Source organism: Dasypus novemcinctus, chromosome 6 (assembly GCF_030445035.2).
Source record: "Dasypus novemcinctus isolate mDasNov1 chromosome 6, mDasNov1.1.hap2, whole genome shotgun sequence".
NCBI lineage: Eukaryota > Metazoa > Chordata > Mammalia > Cingulata > Dasypodidae > Dasypus > Dasypus novemcinctus.
The window spans coordinates 68,323,897-68,342,349 of NC_080678.1; the positions used below are offsets into that span (position 1 = coordinate 68,323,897).

Below are 18,453 nucleotides of genomic sequence, written 5' to 3' on the forward strand. Positions count from 1 at the left end.
AACACCTATGATACACTAAATGCATGACAAGGCAGGCAAAATCAAATTACACATTGGACTCTATAGTTTTCTCCAAGCCTAAATCCCATGAGTATGTGGCCAGGTCTTAGAAAGATGCAGGAATTCTTTCAGGACAATGGAAGTAATTTAGAACTTTATTGTGGAACTGTTTATGCTGTAAAATGCAGTTTTTCATCTTTAGAGAAAATCCTAATTTCAAAATGATCAGGGTAAGGGACAAATTGAAATAAAACACTTTAATATTTAAATCTCTTTTATTTTATGCTTCCATGTATTATCTAGATTAGTACATTATTACATAAAGGGAAAATATGAATCCATGTCTAGGGATTCTGAAACAATAAGAGCTACACTATGCTTTGGTTAACTCATTAATAACAGGGTCAATAAACTTTCTTCATAAGCCACCAGTATATAGCTATTTTAGGCATTAGAGACCAAAACGCTTCTATCTCAAGTACTAAGCTCTTCCCCTATAGCACAAAAGCAGCCAGAGACCACTCATAAAGGAATCAGCATGACTGTGTTCCAATAAAACTTTATTTATGGTCACTGAATTTTGAATTTCACATAATTTTCATGTGTCGTGAAATATTATTCTTTTGATTTATTTTCAACCAGTAAAAATATAAAAGCCATTCACAAAAACAGGGCGTTGTTGGAATTTAGACCACAGTCATTACCTTGCCAAGCCTCGTTCACAATAGAGGAAGATCATTTCCCTAAAACTTTGGTATCATGCCCATGTTCCTTTCTTTCCATTAGATCACAATATTTCAAGGATTTTGATTTGGGGGTTCTTTTTCTTTTCAGTTAAAAAGAAAATCTCTTGTGAATTTTGTTTTGCTTGTCATCTCTTTCCCTAAAGGTGTATCCAAACCTCTCCTTAATTTCACCTCACCTAGCTCCCCATTAGTTGGAATTAATATGCCTTACATTTCTTGTGTGAAAACACATTAACTCAGCCAAATCTTTGCGGTCCACAGTAGTTTTACTTTGTATTCAGTGTGCCATGGCCTGAGTCCCTATGCTCTACCCTCTGGGCTGAGTGAAAAGCCAGAGCAACTCTCAACATAAATTTCCAGTACTTTCAGTGCAAATAAATTCAGACAGTGAGGGAAACCTGGGTCATAATCATAATGGCTAACACCTTCAGAGCCTTTTCCATGTGCTTTCCACATACACTCATTTAATCTTCCCAATAACCTGATATGTTGGGGGCTATTATTATCCCCATGATTCAATTCAGAAAACTGAGGCACAGAATGTTAAGTAACTTTTCCAACACCAGAAAGAGGCAGGCTTCAAGAGCCGGTGGGCTAGCTCCAGGATCCATGCTTACAATTACACTTTACTGCCTCTACAAAAAATACAGCACAGGGAAGTCCACGTATCTTTTAAGCTGCCATGCCTGCTCCCACACTCTCTTCCACTCTTGGGGGAGACCAGAGAAAGCCCTTGAACCTGCATTCCAACTGCTCTGCATTCCATTTCTTCTGATCTTTGGTTCTTTCTTCCTTTTCTGCCTTAGCCTCCTCTCCTCCTAGGCCATGATTGCCCTTTATCATAGGGAAATGCTTCCTTAAACAACTTGGGACAAATATCTAGCAGGATTCAATTCAACCTGGACTCACTTGTCACTGTGTTGGCCTCAGGAACAAAACATTTTTTTGCATCCTGTTGCCAGATATACTTCTGAAGTTATTCAGCTGGATCTAAACGCCTGACCTCCCAGGCACACCTGAACATCAATAACTAGCATTTGAAAAATTAAAAATTAGGAAACTTGGTAGCTCTATCTCCTACATAAGCTCATAAAATTGTGGTCACAGAAATTTTCAAGTTCCTAAACAGCTAAAAAAAAAAATCCATCTGAAAAGCAAAACGCTATTTTGAAAAATCAGTGGGAATGCAGAAGGCATTTATATTTAAATTTTTTTCTCAGTGATCGTCACCGCTCGATTAATAAAATAACAGAGAAAACTACTGGTCATTTGGATACGCATGTAGGCCACAGAGATATATTCAATAATTAGTACTTCAGAAAATGGTAATTTCCACAATAAACCAGTGCAGAGATGATCAGTCATCAGTTTTTCTGGCAGGGACCACAAGGGTCTCCATTTTTCTTCCATGTCTCCAGTCTTTACACAAGTGTTCTCTGCTTCTAGCAAAGTCTTCACTCACCAGCATGTGGCTCTCAATTTATGGGGTCCATAACATTTTTGTCCTATAGAACACTGGATGTCTATGCCCAAGAGTTTTCATGTATATATATCTTAGGGTTTTTCTAATGTTATTCCATATTCCAGGGGAAAATAAAATTTCCTTTTGGGAGAGTAGACTAAATTATTTTGCTACTTGAGTGCTAACTGGGGAATGGCTGGCTAACCATCTCTGGCTTGGTAACTTTTAACCTTTTATGGAAGGCTGAATAGTGACAACCTGTACTTATTTTGAACAAGTACCTGTTGAAATCAGGCCTAGTGCAAGGCCTCGGCGGCTGTCAAAATACTGGCAAGTGATGGTCACTGTTGCAGTGTACAATAACCCACATCCAAGACCTAAACATAAGAGACATTGCATAAATTAAAACAGATGGCATTACTTCAATGCAAAATAATAAAAAGAAATAGTAAATACCTCCAACAGGACATTTTGTTACTGAGTGGCCACCCCTACTCAGAGCTCAGATTCCTAAACTCCTTCCACGCTAGCTGCACAGCCAGATGGACACATTTGGGCAGCTTTGGTTTTTACCCCACACCTACCATGAAATCAGGGTCACAGAAAAAATAATTCAGTTTCTAAAGAATTAATGAACAATGCACATTTAAAGCAAGATATTGTGGGAGATAGAGAAGACAGGCAAATAGCACACCAAAAATAGGAACATTTACTCAAATATGCCCTTCACGTTCCTCTGCATCTCTTCTAAGCCCTAGCCTTCTGCCCAGTGTTCTTTCTCTTAAATGTCCCCTAAACAATTTCTGTACATTAAAAAAAAAAAAGTCTCCTTTGTCATCCCAAGGTATTTTTGTTGGCCATGATTTGCACAATCCATTCTGCAAAACAAAGACTCTCAGGGAGGTTCACTAAGGTTCTCAGATCAGTCCTTCACAGTAAAATTTATATATGTAAGTTTTTATCTTTTCAAGATTGATACTTAATAATTTAGGAGTAAAATGTAATGATGTCTATCATTAAGTTAAAAAATCTTTTTCCAAAAAGAAGAGGAGGAACCAAAAACAACAAAATATTAACAACTGTTAAAATTAAGTAGTGAGCTCATGGTGTTTGCTATATCATTCTCTTTACTTTTCTGTAAATTTGAAATTTTTTATAATTAAAAAAAATTTATAAATGCCCTGAGACCTGAGGGCAATATTTATCTCCACATACTTATCTCCAAGGCTCTTTTGTTTCTCTCAATATTTCCCCTCCCTTAAGTACCTGATAATCCCAGTTTGTTCATCTTAAATTTTCCTCTTCCTCATTATGTTCTGCCTTTCTTCTGCAATATTCTGTTCTTGAGGAAACTCTATAAACACTAGATAAATTATAGTGTAAAACTGAGCTTAGGTTATGGTCCATTATCCATGCTCTGGATGAATTATTAAGATCATTTTCATTAGTTTTATACCTTCCTAGACTAAGATTTATACCTTCCTAGACTAAGATTAGACTAAGATTAGTTTTATACCTTCCTAGACTAAGGGCTTAATAAATATACTGCATTGGGAAGCGAACCTGGCTCAACTGACAGAGCATCCACCTACCATATGGAGGGTCCAGGGTTCGAACCCAGGGCCTCCTGACCCATGTGGTGAGCTGGTCCATGTGCAGTGCTGATGTGTACAAGGAGAGCTGTGCCACACAGGGGCACCCCCACATAGGGAAGCCCCACATGCAAGGAGAGTGCCCTGCGAGGAGAGCCGCCCCACGTGAAAAAAAGCGCAGCCTGCCCAGGAGTGGTGCCGCACACACAAAGAGCTGACACAGCAAGATGACGCAACAAAAGAGACGCAGTTTCCCAGTGCCACCTGACAATGCAAGCAGACGCAGAAAAACACACAGCAAATGGACACAGAGAGCAGAAAACGGGGGGATGGGGGGAGAGTGGGAGGGAAGAGAAATAAATAAATCATTAAAAAAATATATATATATATATTTATTTATATATATAAATATATATATATATATATATACACACACTGCATAAACATTTTAGGAAAGCATTCTTTAAAACAATCCAGGATTGAAGTGATGATCTGGAATTGCATAAAAACTCTTCTAAAATATGAGATAGATTAAACTAATTATAGTTTAAATATATCTTTTAACATGAAACACTTTTTATGATATAAGGGGAAAATACTATCTCACTAACAAAAGCATGAATTAGATTAATTTATACAGTGTCATGTCATAGTAAGGCATGAAATAAGAGCTGTTTTTGGACAATCAATTTTGTGGAGCTAAAAAATGTCACCCTACACTATACTGCTGAACCCTTGGAGGGGGAATGAATTTATTTCTCTGTGATTTGGTTGTCAGGGTGCTGTTAAATATTATGCATTGGAGAAAAGAACAAAAGACATTTCTGATGGCTAATGTCAGAAAAGTTGAAACAGCATCTCCTAAATCTTTAACCTTAGACTAAAAGAAAAATTGTTTATTTCAAGACCATGGGTTTCAGATAAGATTATCTCCTATTTTAAAAATGTAGCAGCAATTTGAGGTGACTTTTCTTTAAACTTTTCAAAAACCAGAAGGAGGCATGATGCCTTCCCACCTTCAACCTGCAGTTGTTAAAGAGAGGTCTATGGATCCCCAGAGAGCTCAAGACCTTTCCTAGATTCCATAAAGTCAAAACTACTTTCATAGTAATGCCAAGATGTTCTTGGCCTTTTTCACTGTGTTTGCATTTATACTGCAAACATCAGTGTTGAGTAAAACTGGCAGAGCGTTTGTTCAAATCAAGCTTTTAGTACCAAACTTTAGACCTTATATGATTTACCACCACACACTCAACTGTCAAAACAAAGAGAATATCTTTAAAACATTTCATCTGAATGACAGGGATTGCTGCAAGGAAAAACACTTACGCAATCATTTGAGTAACCAACTGAACTAGCCTTTTTTTTATGCAACCTATTTTCTTTGAAAGAATGCCTAACAAACTATGCTCATTCAGACTTTGGTATTTGAGAGTCATTTCTTTTAAAAATGAACTAAGTGAAATTCTTTACGAGGAAAACAACAGATAGTAACTGTTGCCAATGATAAAAATTTGAGCTTTCCAGCAAAAATAAGAATTTTAGAAAACTTGTATCTGCCACTATGAGATTGACAGCTTCCCAATAAAAGATTTTCTGATGAGATTGGGAGTGCTATTAATAAAAGTAATTTTTTGATGCTGTATGATGAAATGCATCAACATTGGAAAATTCTTGCATAACTAGTGAACCAATATTTGCAAATAATCAATGCATGGTATCACAAAATCAGGCTTGAATAAAGATCTATGCAAAGGATAGGATAAGCCAATGGGTTTTAATGTAACAGAATACAAAAAGTATATTGGTGAGGTGTCAGGTTCCACATTGCAATTAATCTTTAGGAAACTATCACATGTCAAATTTTGGTATAGTATCAAAGAAGCATATCTACAATTATCTTAAAGAGCTATTTAAAATGCCTCTCTTTTCCAACTACCTATTTGTATGAAACCAGATTTTCTTCATAAACTTCAGCTAAAGCAATGTATTGCAACAGATAAAATACAGAAGAAGTTATAAGAATTCAAATGTTTTGCATGAAGCCAGACATTAAAGAGATTTGGAAAAATGTAAACAATGTCTCTCTGGTAATTAAATTTTGTTTGCTTTGGAAAACAGATACTTTTCATTATCAATATCTTATTTTTATTAGCGTTTACTAGGTTTATTATTCATTTAAAATTATTAAATATTTTTAAAAATTTCATTTTTAATACAGGAAATATCAGTAAGTATAATCCCATATAAACAAAAGCTCCTTGGGGTCCTAAATAATTTTTAAGACTCTAAAGATCCCAAGACTAAAAAGTTTGAGAACTGCAGCTTTAAACTATTCCTTGCTTATGCAATTAGCCTACTGCTTCCTTGACCAAACCATTGGGCACAATTACCTGGCCAAGTTGACACATTATCCTAACCGTCACAGTCCATCCCTTTTCAACTTGGCAACCATACACATCAGCTTAAACTATACTTAGTCTCTAAATAAAAACAATAACAGATATGCATATACAGGGAATTTTTTTTAGTAGGTACCAGGACCTCATACTTGGGAAGCAGGTGCTCAACCACTGAGTTACATCTTTTCTTCAATGAGAGTTGTTTTTTTTTTTTTCATGTATGTGTTTGTTTTTAGGAGGTACCAGGGATCGAACCTGGGACCTTGTACTTGGGATGCAGGTGCTCAACCACTTGAAGTACATCTGTCATTCAAATGTTTATTTTAAATAGATCATTGTTACATATTAATAAAGCAAAAATCCACCTCTACCAGTGAAAAAAATTCTGGGCATCAATCTCCTATATATACACTAAAATTAATTTTAATTTTAATTTTAATTTTAAATTTAATTTAAAAATTAAATATCTGACTATTGACAAGTCAAAGCACAAACATTAGTAAAACTATTTTTCCCCTGTAATTTAATAGGTAAAACTACATCTATTTAGATGTTCTAACATTTCCTTTCCATGCCCTATGTTCCATTTTGCATACCTCTGGGTGAAACCACAACTTTAAAGACCTCTTTTCTCTCATCTCCTCACTTCAAGTCAGATATCAAGCTCTTATCATACCCACTGCCTAAATGATCAATCTTTCTCTCACTTCTTGAGTGCTACGTCATTGTCTCTGATCTGAACTATCTCCTAATCACTGACTCAGCCTTCAGTATCATTCCCACTAATCTATCTCCCCAATTGCTATCAAGTAATTCTCATTACATCACTCTCTTGCAATAAAGTCCATATAAAACCCTTTATCATCTGGCCTCTGTAGTACATCATGCTTTGACATATCTGCAGCTCCCCAAGTGATATGAGTATCCCTTAAACAAAGATGTATAACCAGAAAGACATGGGATTTTTTTCTCTCCCAGAAATATAGCTAGAAGACAGGCAGAAACCACTGGAAAAATTTTTTCTAGGATTTAGGACACAAAGGGAAGGCAAAGGAAAAGAATCATGATGCAAAACTGTGAGTTAAAAGCTGCAGCTGCAAATGCCAGTACCTCCCCCACACTACAGACTCTTGAATACTCAGGCCTCCAGCTGGCAGCTACAGACAAAGGGGATCCCAGGGATCTACCTCCCCAGGAAATGGGAGAGAGAGGGACACAGCCTAATAATGACTCAGATTTTGACCCACAAAGGCTGTGTCCCATGAGCCTTTCCAGGCCAGGTGGGACTGCACCATTGTTTGCCTCCAGAGCTAGCAAGGGACTAAAGAGATTTGACCCTCTAATCTCCCTCTCTACTGTCCAGAACTGGTTGTTCAGGACACAGAGGAGAGGGAAATTACTTTCTACATGGGAAAAGGGAGGGGACTGCCAGCAAATGTTGGAGAACTGCCTCCGAGAAAGTTTGAATTACAAGACAATTAGTCTCCAGGCAGGAACCTCTGTCACACTGATCCAGTCCTTGTTGCAGGCATTAAACCGAGAGGGCTGCCAAAGAGTGCCATCCACTGGCAGACCAAAGAACTGCACATGAGGAAATAGAGGATTTTTCTGGCCTTTACAGAGTCCCTAACCAAGGCCCTACAAAGCAGGTATACAAGCCATTACTGGGTCCAGGGCCCAGATCTAAGCAACTTTAACAGGGACAATTCTAAAGACCCAGAACAGGTTGAACCAAAGAATCAAAGAATGGCAATAACACATAGCCTCCCACCACTAAAAACATATGAAAGAGAGAAAAATCAAGCATCTTATAAACTCACCACCCTAATCAAATGTCTAGACATCAGCAAAAAATTACAAGCCATACTAAGATAATGGAAGAAATGACTCAAGAAAAGGAATATATCAAAGCCCCAGAAAAGATGCAGGATTTGAGACAACTAGTCAGTAAGATGCACACAAATTTACAAAATCAAATTAATGAGTTGAAAGACAATATGGCTAAAGAGATAAAGGACATCAGGAAGTCACTGAACAAGCACAAAGAAGAATTTGAAAACCTGAATAAAAAAGTAACAGAGTCATGGGAATAAAAGACATAATACGTGAGATCAAAAATATATTAAAGGCATACAATAGCAGACTTGAAACGATAGAAGAATAAATGATACTGAAGGCAGAACAGCTGAAATTGAAGAGAAAAAAGAACAAAGAGAGAAAAGAATGGGAAAAAAAAGAGGAAGAGCTCAGGGAGTTAAAAGGTAATACAAAAAAACAACAACATACACTTCATGGGCATTCCAGAAGTAGAAGAGAAGGGAAATAATTCCTGAAAATTTCCCAACTCTCATGAAAGATATAAACTTACATGACCAAGAAGGGCAATGCAACCCAAATAGAATAAATCCAAACAGACCTACTCCAAGACACATACAATTCAGAATGTCAAACCTCAAAGATAAAGAGAAAATTCTGAGAGCAGCAAAGAAGAAGCAAGCCATCACATGCAAGGGATGCTCAGTAATACTTAGTGTAGATTTCTCATCAGAAACCATCGAGGTGAGAAGATTAAGATACAAGTAGGATACTGAAAGAGAAAAACTGCCAGCCAAGAATTCTTAATTCAGCAAATTTGTCCTTCAAATATGAAAGTGAATTTAAAATATTCACAAATGAGCAGAAACTAGGAGAGTTCATAAAAAAATAGTCTACCTTTGAAGGAAACACTAAAGGAAGGCTTAGAACCCTTAGAACCAGAAAGAAAAAGACAGATGAGAGAGAGGCTTGGAGGAGAATATAGAGGAAAGAATAACAGAAAGAGTAACCAAAAAAGTAAAAAGACAGACAAAAATAAGATAGGACCTATAAAAACCAAAGACTAAAATGGTGGAAGTAAATAATGCATTTACAGTAATATCATTGAATGTGAATGGATTAAACTCCCCAAACAAAAATAGGCTTGAAGAATGGATTTTAAAAATGAGCCATCCATATGCTGCTTACAAAAGACTCACCAGGAAAACAAACCAGCTGAAAGTGAAAGGTTAGAAAAAGATACTCCATACAAATAGTAACCAAAAAAGATACTGGGTTAACTATACTACTATCAAACAAAAAACAGACTTTAAATGCAAAAAGTTACAAAAGATACAGAGGCCATTATATATTAATAAAAAGGGACAATCTACCAGGAAGAAATAGCACTTATAAATATCTGTGCACCTAACCAGGGGGCCTGAAAATACATGAGACTTCTGGCAAAACTAAAGGAAGAAATCGACATCTCTACAATAATAGTTGGAGACTTCAACACACCACTCACATCATTAAATAGAATAATTAGACATAAGACCAACAAGGAAACAGAGAACTTTAACAATATGATAAACGAGCTAGACCTAACAGACATATATAGAATGTTGCACCCAAACTCAGTGGGTTATACATTCTTCTTGTCAAATACCCATAGATCTTTCTCCAGGATAGACCATATGCAGGTCTCAATAAATATAAAAAGATTGAAATTATACAAAGCACTTTCTCAGATCATAATGGAATAAAACTAGAAATCAATAATAGACAGGAAAGAGGTAAATTCACAAATGTGTGAAGAACAAACAACACACCTAAACAATCAGTGGATCAAAGAAGAAAATGCAAGTGAAAGCAGTAAATATATTGAGATGAATGAAAATGAGAAAAAAAATTATCAAAAGTTATGGATACAGCGAAGGTAGTCTTCAGAAGGAAATTCATAGACTAAATGCCTATTTTTAAAAAGAATAGTTAAAATCAAACTGGAGAAACTAGAAAAAGAACAAACTATTCCCAAAGCAAGCAGAAGGAAAGAAATAATAAAGATTAGAGCAGAAATAAATGAAATCGAGAACAAAAAAACAATAGAGAAAAACAAAAACAAAAGCTGGCTTTTTGAGCTCAATAAAATGACAATCCTCAGCTAGACTAACAAAGAAAAAAAGAGAGAAGATGCAAATAAATATATTTAGAAATGAAAGGGGGGGAGGTTAAGACTGACTTCACAGAAATAAAAAGGATTATAAGAGGATATTACGAGAAACTATGTGCCAACCACTAGACAATCTAGATGAAATGGACAAATTCCTAGAAATGCACCAATGACCTATACTGACACTAAAAGAAATACAAGAACTTAACAAACCAATCAGGTTTAAAGAGATTAAATCAGTCATCAACAATCTCCCAACAAAGACATGTCCAGGACCAGATGGCTTCAAGGTGAATTTTGCCAAGCAGTTTGAAAAGAATTAAGACCAATCCTGTTTAAACTTTTCTGAAATAGTAAAGGGGTAAAAAAAATTACCTAACACATATTATGAAGCCAACATCATCCTAATACCAAAGCCAGGTAAAGACACTACAAGAAAAGAAAATTACAGAACAATCTCGCTAATGAAAATAGATGCAAAAAATTCTCAACATACTTGCAAATAGAATCCAACAACATATCAAAAGACTTACACATCACAACTAAGTGGGATTTATTCCTGATATGCAAGGCTGGTTCAACATAAGAAAATCAATCGGCTTAATATACCACATTAACAAATTAAAGGAAAGAACCCACATGATCATGTCAATTGATGGAGAAAAGGCATTTGACAAAACCCAGCATCCACTCTTGATAAAAAGACTTCAAAAGGTAGGAATAGAAGGAAAATTCCTCAATATGATAAAAGGCATATATGAAAAACCTTCAGCCAACATTGTACTCAATGGGGAAAGGTTGAAAGCTTTCCCTCTAAGATCAGGAACAAGACAAGGATGCCCACTGTCACCATTGTTACTCGACATTGCACTAGAAGTTCTAGCTAGAGCAATTAGACAAGAAAAAAATAAATAAAAGGCATCCAAATAGGAAAAGAGGAAGTAAAACTCTCACTATTTGTGGATGACATGAGCCTATATTTAGAAAATCCTGAAATGTCTACAACAAAGTTACTTGAGCTAGTAAATGAGTTCAGAAAAGAGGCAGGATTCAAGATCAACATGCAAAAATCACTAATGTTTCTGTACAATAGTATTGAACAATCAGAGAAGGAAATCAGGGGAAAATTCCATTTGCAATAGCAACAAAAAGACTCAAATATGTAGGAATCAATTTAACCAAAGAACTATATGCAGAAAACTACCAAACAATGCTTAAAAAATCAACAAAGACCTAAACAAATGGAAAGACATTCCATGTTCATGAATTGGAAGACTAAATATTGTGAAGATGTCATTCTTACCCAAATTGATTTATAGATTTAATACAATATCAATCAAAATTCCAACAGCCAGCTTTACAGAAATAAAAAGGCAATTATCAAATACATTTGGAAGGAAAAGTACATCCAAATAGTCAAAAGCATTCTAAAAAAGAAGAGCGACATGGGAGGAATTTAATTGCTTGACTCTGAAACATATTACAAAGCTACAGTGATACTGGCATAAAGATAAACACATTGATCAGTGGAATACAATTGAGAGTCCATAAATAAACCCACATCTTTACAGCCAACTGGGTTTTTGGCAAACCGACCAAGTCCATGTCAACAGGACAAAAACAGTCTCTTCAACAAATGATGCTGGGAGAACTGGATATCTATAACCAAAAGAATTAAAGAGGACCCCTATCTCACTCCCCATATAAGAATCAACTCAAAATTGATCAAAGACCTAAATATAAAAGCCAGGACCATAAAAATACTAGAAGAAAATGTAGGGAAACATCTTCAAGACTTTGTGGCAGCTGGTGGTTTCTTGGACCTTACACGCAACAAAAGAAAAAATAGACAAATGGGACTTCCTCAAAATTAAACACTTTTGCACCTCATAGTACTTTGTCAAAAGAGGCTGAAAAAGCAGCCAACTCAATGGGAGAAAATATTTGGAAATCATATGTCTGATAAGGGTTTAATACCCATGATATATAAAGAGTTGCTACAACTCAATGATAAAAAGACTAACAATCTGATTTAAAAATGGGCAAAAGACTTGAAAGACATTTGTCCAAAGAAGAAATACAAATGGAAAAAAAACAAACGTGAAAAAACGTTCATCATCACTAATGATTAGGGAAATGCAAATCAAAACTATAATGAGATGTCACTTCCTACCTATCAGAATGGCCACTATTAAAAAAAGAACTACAAGTGTCGGAGAAGATGTGGAGAGATAGGAATGTTTATTCACTGTTGGTGGGACTGTAGAAATGGTACAGCCACTGTGGAGGACTGTTTGTCAGTTCCTACAGAACTTAAATATGTACTTGCCATGTGACCTGGTAATACCACTACTGGGTATTTACCCAAAAGAACTGAGAACAGTGACACGAACAGACATCTGCACACCAATATACATAGTGGCATTATTCATGACTGCCAAAAATTGTAAACAACCTAGATGTCCATCAACCAATGACGGATGAAAAATTATGGTTTATTCACAGGATGGAACATATGCAGCAGTAAAAAGAAATGAAATTGTAAAGCATGTAATGACATGGACAAACCTGGAGGACTTTATGTTGAGTGAAGCAAGTCAGACACAAAAGGACAAATACTATATGTTTGAGCTACTAAGAACTAAATATACTGTGTAATCTCATGGAGTGACTAACTTAAATGTGGGTCACCAGAAAATAGAATGAGTTTAGAGAATGGAAAGCTGAGGGTTAACTTGTGCAGAACTGGTAAAAAGGATGTGTGTTAATCTTTGGAAATAAACAGAAAAGGTAAAAGCCTAACATAATGTTTGTAACTAGCAGTACTATTATGTAGGTACGAAAGTTGTTTAAAGGGAAAGTCTAAGGTTATGTGTATTACTAAAAGGAAAGCTAAAAAATGTAAGATGGAACTGTGTAGCATAGTAAAACTGCATTTGAAATGTGAATATGGGTAAAATTTCATATGTAAGACCAATTTTCTTTGAATCTGAACAAACCTCTGTTAATACTACAAAATGTTAATATCAGACCAAAAAAAACCTTATGCTAAGTGAAAGGAAATAGACACAAAGTATTCCATATTGTATGATTCCATCAAATGGAAATATAAAAGACTGCTGTTATCCATGTTATCTCATGCCACTGAGCATGTGAAGTTCTCCCTCCACCCTCACACCCTTCCCAGCCTGTATCTTCCTGACCACTTCCTGCTTGTCATTCAAGAATCAGCTCTGCACCTGGTTCAGAATGAGCATTTTTTAAAATGTCTGTTGAATGAACAGCCCCACAGAAGAAGCCCCTACTACTTTTTCCTATAAATCCCATTTGAGTCCCCTACATTTAAGTCACACTGGCTAATTTCAATCATTCCTACCTATTTTTACTCTGGCTGTCACTCTTTCTTGCATTTTTCTCTTCTTCCCAGTGTCTCATTTCCTCCACACACAAACACACACAGACTGTAGCTATAGTTATATATACACCTATATTTTTATAGTATATTGATAGCTACTTTCCAATGAAATGACCTTGATTTTTTTACTTAGGTCAGAAATTAAATCTTAGCCCAAAAATATAAAAGATTCTTTTTTATTTGCAGTAAATCACAAAATAGCATTATTGGATATACAGAATAAGAATTATATTATTTGAAGAAGAGGTACAACTAATTTAAATTATGCATTATAGGGTGACACTTTGGATAGAACATGCTCAACGGTCTTATTTCCTCATTTTTCTCAGTCCTTACCTGTAGATAGAAAAATACCTGGACCACGTAAACTGACAGTCATAAGGAGAAAATTAAACTTAAATACAATGCTCTAACATTGTAAAATGTTTCTTATTCAGAATATAAAAAGCAAACTCTTCTAAGGAATTAGCATATAAATAAAATCATGCAAATGCAATTTTAATTTATTTTAACGGGACATGCAATAAACATTTGAAATATTGCACATAGTTTGAAAAATGTCTACGAATTTATTTTTCAGGACCCTTTTCTTAGATACAAGTAACTGTGTGTAACTGAACAGACATCTATTTTGCTCCTACTAAGTACCAGGTACCTGTCCTGGAAGGACTGGGGACATATGGAAGGGGAGAGTGGGGTGTACATTTTTAGTTTGCTCTGTGCTGTAACAGAAGCAGAGTGAAAGAGGACCTGGCTAGGTTTCCTTGTTAGAATAGAGTTAATTACTATTCTAAAGATAGGGAAGATGTCAGTAAATTCCAGTGAATTCAGATCAAATGATTTCTAAAGATCTAGAGAAACTGTCAAGTTTGTAAAACCTTTCTCCAAAATTCTAAAGACAGAAAATACTGTAATAAATAGAAGAAAGCAATACCAACTATAGAGTTTGTATCTCTTTAATGACCCTCATTGTATCAAATGGAATTTCCTTGGTATTAAACGGGAGACAGAGCTGATGGGACCTCCACTGAGGACCAGTTCTCAGTTCATTGTACTTAATGTCTTCCAGAGAGGCCAGGTGTTTGTTCTATAGCTCGTCACAAAATCGGATTTCACCGTATTTATTGTGTGTTCGCCATATTTACTGTATGAACAGTTATATATGAAAAGGTCTCCCTGCAGTATTACTTTTATGAAAATGAAATATTTTAGAAACCATATACTCTAATCTGGCATTTATAACAAGCGGTAAGGGTAGGACTACAGAGTCCAGACTTCGTTTGCAGTGGGGTGACCAATACATCCAGATTTTCCCAGGGCTTTTCCAGTTTGGGCACTGAAAGTTTGGCATCCTGGAAACTTCTCCTCAGTTCTGGGCAAGCCAGGGCAGTTGGTCAGTCTAGAATGAGGACCTGTCTCTTTGTTATTTGGCAAAATTCTCTATGTTCTGAAATAAGCATTTGGACAATTTATTACAATAACTGAGCCAATATGGTTTATTCTCCTGACCAAAGATTATGATAGGCAATTGCATATAGTATTCCAGAAATATCTACTTCTGGAAACGAAATTGAGCTCATGCAATTTAGGATGCTGAAACAGACAAGTTTAGAATACCCAAATGTATGTAGTGTTTGTGTATATGAGCATGGAAAGTTAAAAAGTTCAAGCAATTGGCTAGATTTTTCATTAATATGCTCCTAAACTCTCACATGCTTAGCATGAGGACCCTGAATATGGCATTTGGCTGGTTAAGAGCAGAGGTTTGGAAATTAGGTGGGTTTGAATTCAAACCCCCAACAATTACGAAATATATTTTGGTAAATATATTTGATCTCTCTAATTCTTCAGTTCCTTATCTTTAAAACAATCTACAAGATAGTTCAAAGAAGTGAGAGGTACAAAAAGTAGAAAAGTATCTGTGCCCGGAACATAGTAATTTTGGGTGAAGTGCTGAATGATTAGTGAGCATTTTCATTTCTTCTATTAACTAGACAAATCTGACATCAGTGAAATGACATTTAACTCATGATGGTTAGAAAAGTTGTTGTGGCCAGTTTCCTTACCTACAACAATGCCATAGGAAAAAAACAGAAAGTAGATATTGGGAGCAAAACTGCTCAGCATCAGGCCTCCAGCCACCATGAAGCCACTGAAGATCGTGACAGGCCTTGCTCCAAAAGATGAGACACAGAAGCTGCACACAGGACCTAGAAAGAGAAATGAAACCTTCACTTCCTTAACAGTAACCTCCTTCCCACAATATGATGTCACTTTCCATCATAAAGCAACAACAGTAATAGATAATAAATAACAAGCACAAAGTTAAAAATAATAACAGTAAATACTACCAAGCGTTTACTGTGTGTGAGACACTCTGGTAGGCACATCAGAGAAACAATCTCATTTAATTTTACTCTTACAGCAGCCCTCCCAAAGTAGATGCTCTTTGTCTTTTAATGAGGAAATTGAGGTTTCAGGGTGGTAAGATCATGTAGTTTAAAGATGGGGGCTCTGGGCTTAAATCATCCAGCTGTTTATATGCCGGTTAAGCCCTGACTCTCAGCAGAGTTGTAGCCAACACCTACTCTCCAGTTCATCAGATTCACCCACAACAACTAACAAAAGGATGATGATGGACAATGACCATCAAAAAAAAAACCAGGGGAAGCAGACTTGGCCCAATGGATAGGGTGTCCGCCTACCACATGGTAGGTCCACGGTTCAAATCCCAGGCCTCCTTGACCCATGTGGAGCTGGTCCATGCGCAGTGCTGATGCCCACAAGGAGTGCCATGCCACGCAGGGGTGTCCCCTGCGTAGGGGAGCCCCACGCGCAAGGAGTGCGCCCCATAAGGAGAGCTGCCCAGCGCAAAAGAAAGTGCAGCCTGTCCAGGAATGGTGCTGCACACATGGAGAGCTGACACAGCAAGATGACGCAACAAAAAGAAACGCAGATTCCCGGTGCCACTGATAAGGATAGTAGTGGTCACAGAAGAACACACAGCAAATGGACACAGAGAACAGACAACTGGGGGTGGAGAGAATAAAATATATCTTTAAAAAAAACCCAAAAACTAGAATAGATACATTTGCAAGCAAGGCAGTTCCATCCATCTGCCCCATGAGATCTAAGGTCCCTCTCAATCAGAAGCAGAGTGGGCCTCACCATCCCAGAATTCTCAAGATTGAGGAATGAACAAAATATAAGAGAGGATTGCCATTATAGACTACAGTAGACATTATTATTCTAGTAATGGAAGAACTTATAACACTGATATAAATAAAGACAGTGGTCATGAGAGGTACTGAGAGGGGAGGGAGAGGGAGGTAAAGGTGTAACATGGGGCATTTTGGGGACACTGGAATTGTTCTGCATGGTATTGCAATGATGGATACAGGACATTACACATTTTAACAAAACCTACAAAATTATGCAACACAAACTGTAAACCACAATGTAAACTATAGACCATGATTAGTTGCAAGCTTCAATGTGTATTCATCAATTTTAGCAAATGTACCTCATTAATGAAAGATGTTAATGGGGGAAAGTGTGTATGGGGGTATATGGAAATTCCTTATATTTTTGATGTAACATTTATGTAATCTAACACTTCTTTAAAAATAAAGAAAATAAATAGATAAAAAAATAAATACATAAATGGGGACTCTGTACCATGCTCTACCACTTGCTAGCTATTTGATCACAGGCAACTTAAATCTTTCTGTGTCTTAGCTTCTTCATCTGAAAATTGAAATAATAATAGTACCCAGCCCATAGTGCTACTGTTAGGCCTCGTGATATCACAAATGTAAAGCTTATCACAAGATCTTGTACAAGAAAGTTCCCAATCAGTGCTAGCTCCTCAGTAATGACAGTATCAACAGCCACTACTGTAGTAGTAATAAAAGAAATAAACAAGCAGGCAGTCTGACTCCCAGACCCACAAACCCATCCTCTTAACCACTATCCTACTCTGAGAATTTTTTTGTCTCCTGGGATGTTCCATGCATCTTTCCAGTCATATCACTGAGGATCATAATAAACTTGGTGAATGACTAGATAGAATAGCAAGCCTGCATTGGGATAAGGTGGTTACTCCCTGCATATACAATATTCTGGTAGGTGAGGACAAATGGGAGAATTCCTACCCACTGAGCCATAAGTCTATCTTAAATTCCACACATCACCTAGATTTCAGAGAGGGAGGCATTGCTGATTAATGGAAGTGACCACTACCCAGATCTGTTCTATGCATAAGAGGGCACCTGTTCATGTGATAAGATTTAAGTGATAGTGAACTTCCCAGCCAGCAGAACTGTATAAGACCTTAGGGAAGCGGACTTGGCCCAATGGATAGGGCGTCCGCCTACCACATGGGAGGTCTGTGGTTCAAACTCTGGGCCTCCTTGACCCCTGTGGAGCTGGCCCATGTGCAGTGCTGATGCATGCAAGGAGTGCCGTGCCACGCAGGGGTGTCCCCTGCGTAGGGGAGCCCCACACGCAAGGAGCACATCCCATAAGGAGAACCACCCAGCGCGAAAGAAAGTGCAGCCTGCCCAAGTATGGCGTCACACACACAGAGAGCTGATGCAACAAAAAGAAACACAGATTCCCAGTGCCACTGATAAGGATAGACGCACTCACAGAAGAACACACAATGAATGGACACAGAGAGCAGACAACTGTGGGTGGGGGAGGGGGCATGGGGGAGAAGGGGAAAGAAATAAATAAAAAAATAAATCTTAAAAAAAAAAAAGACCTTAGCATATGGCAAAGGTTATTCAATAGTCTTGTTTTACAAGGAAGGAAATTGCAGCTGAGGGAGGCTGTTGAACATCTAGCTGGTTAGTGGCCAGGTAGAAG

General features: G+C 36.9%; 1 protein-coding gene across 1 annotated transcript in view; it reads right to left on the reverse strand.

Annotated features, from left to right (window-relative positions):
* Positions 1-18,453, reverse strand: part of SLC16A9 (solute carrier family 16 member 9) — a 66,273-nt gene that overhangs the window by 7,544 nt on the left and 40,276 nt on the right. The window contains exons 3-4 of the mRNA XM_004476331.5: positions 15,651-15,794; positions 2,490-2,585 (exon numbers count right to left, since the gene is read on the reverse strand). Of these exons, the coding sequence (XP_004476388.1) occupies positions 2,490-2,585; positions 15,651-15,794 (240 nt within the window). The remainder of the gene's footprint in view (positions 1-2,489; positions 2,586-15,650; positions 15,795-18,453) is intronic.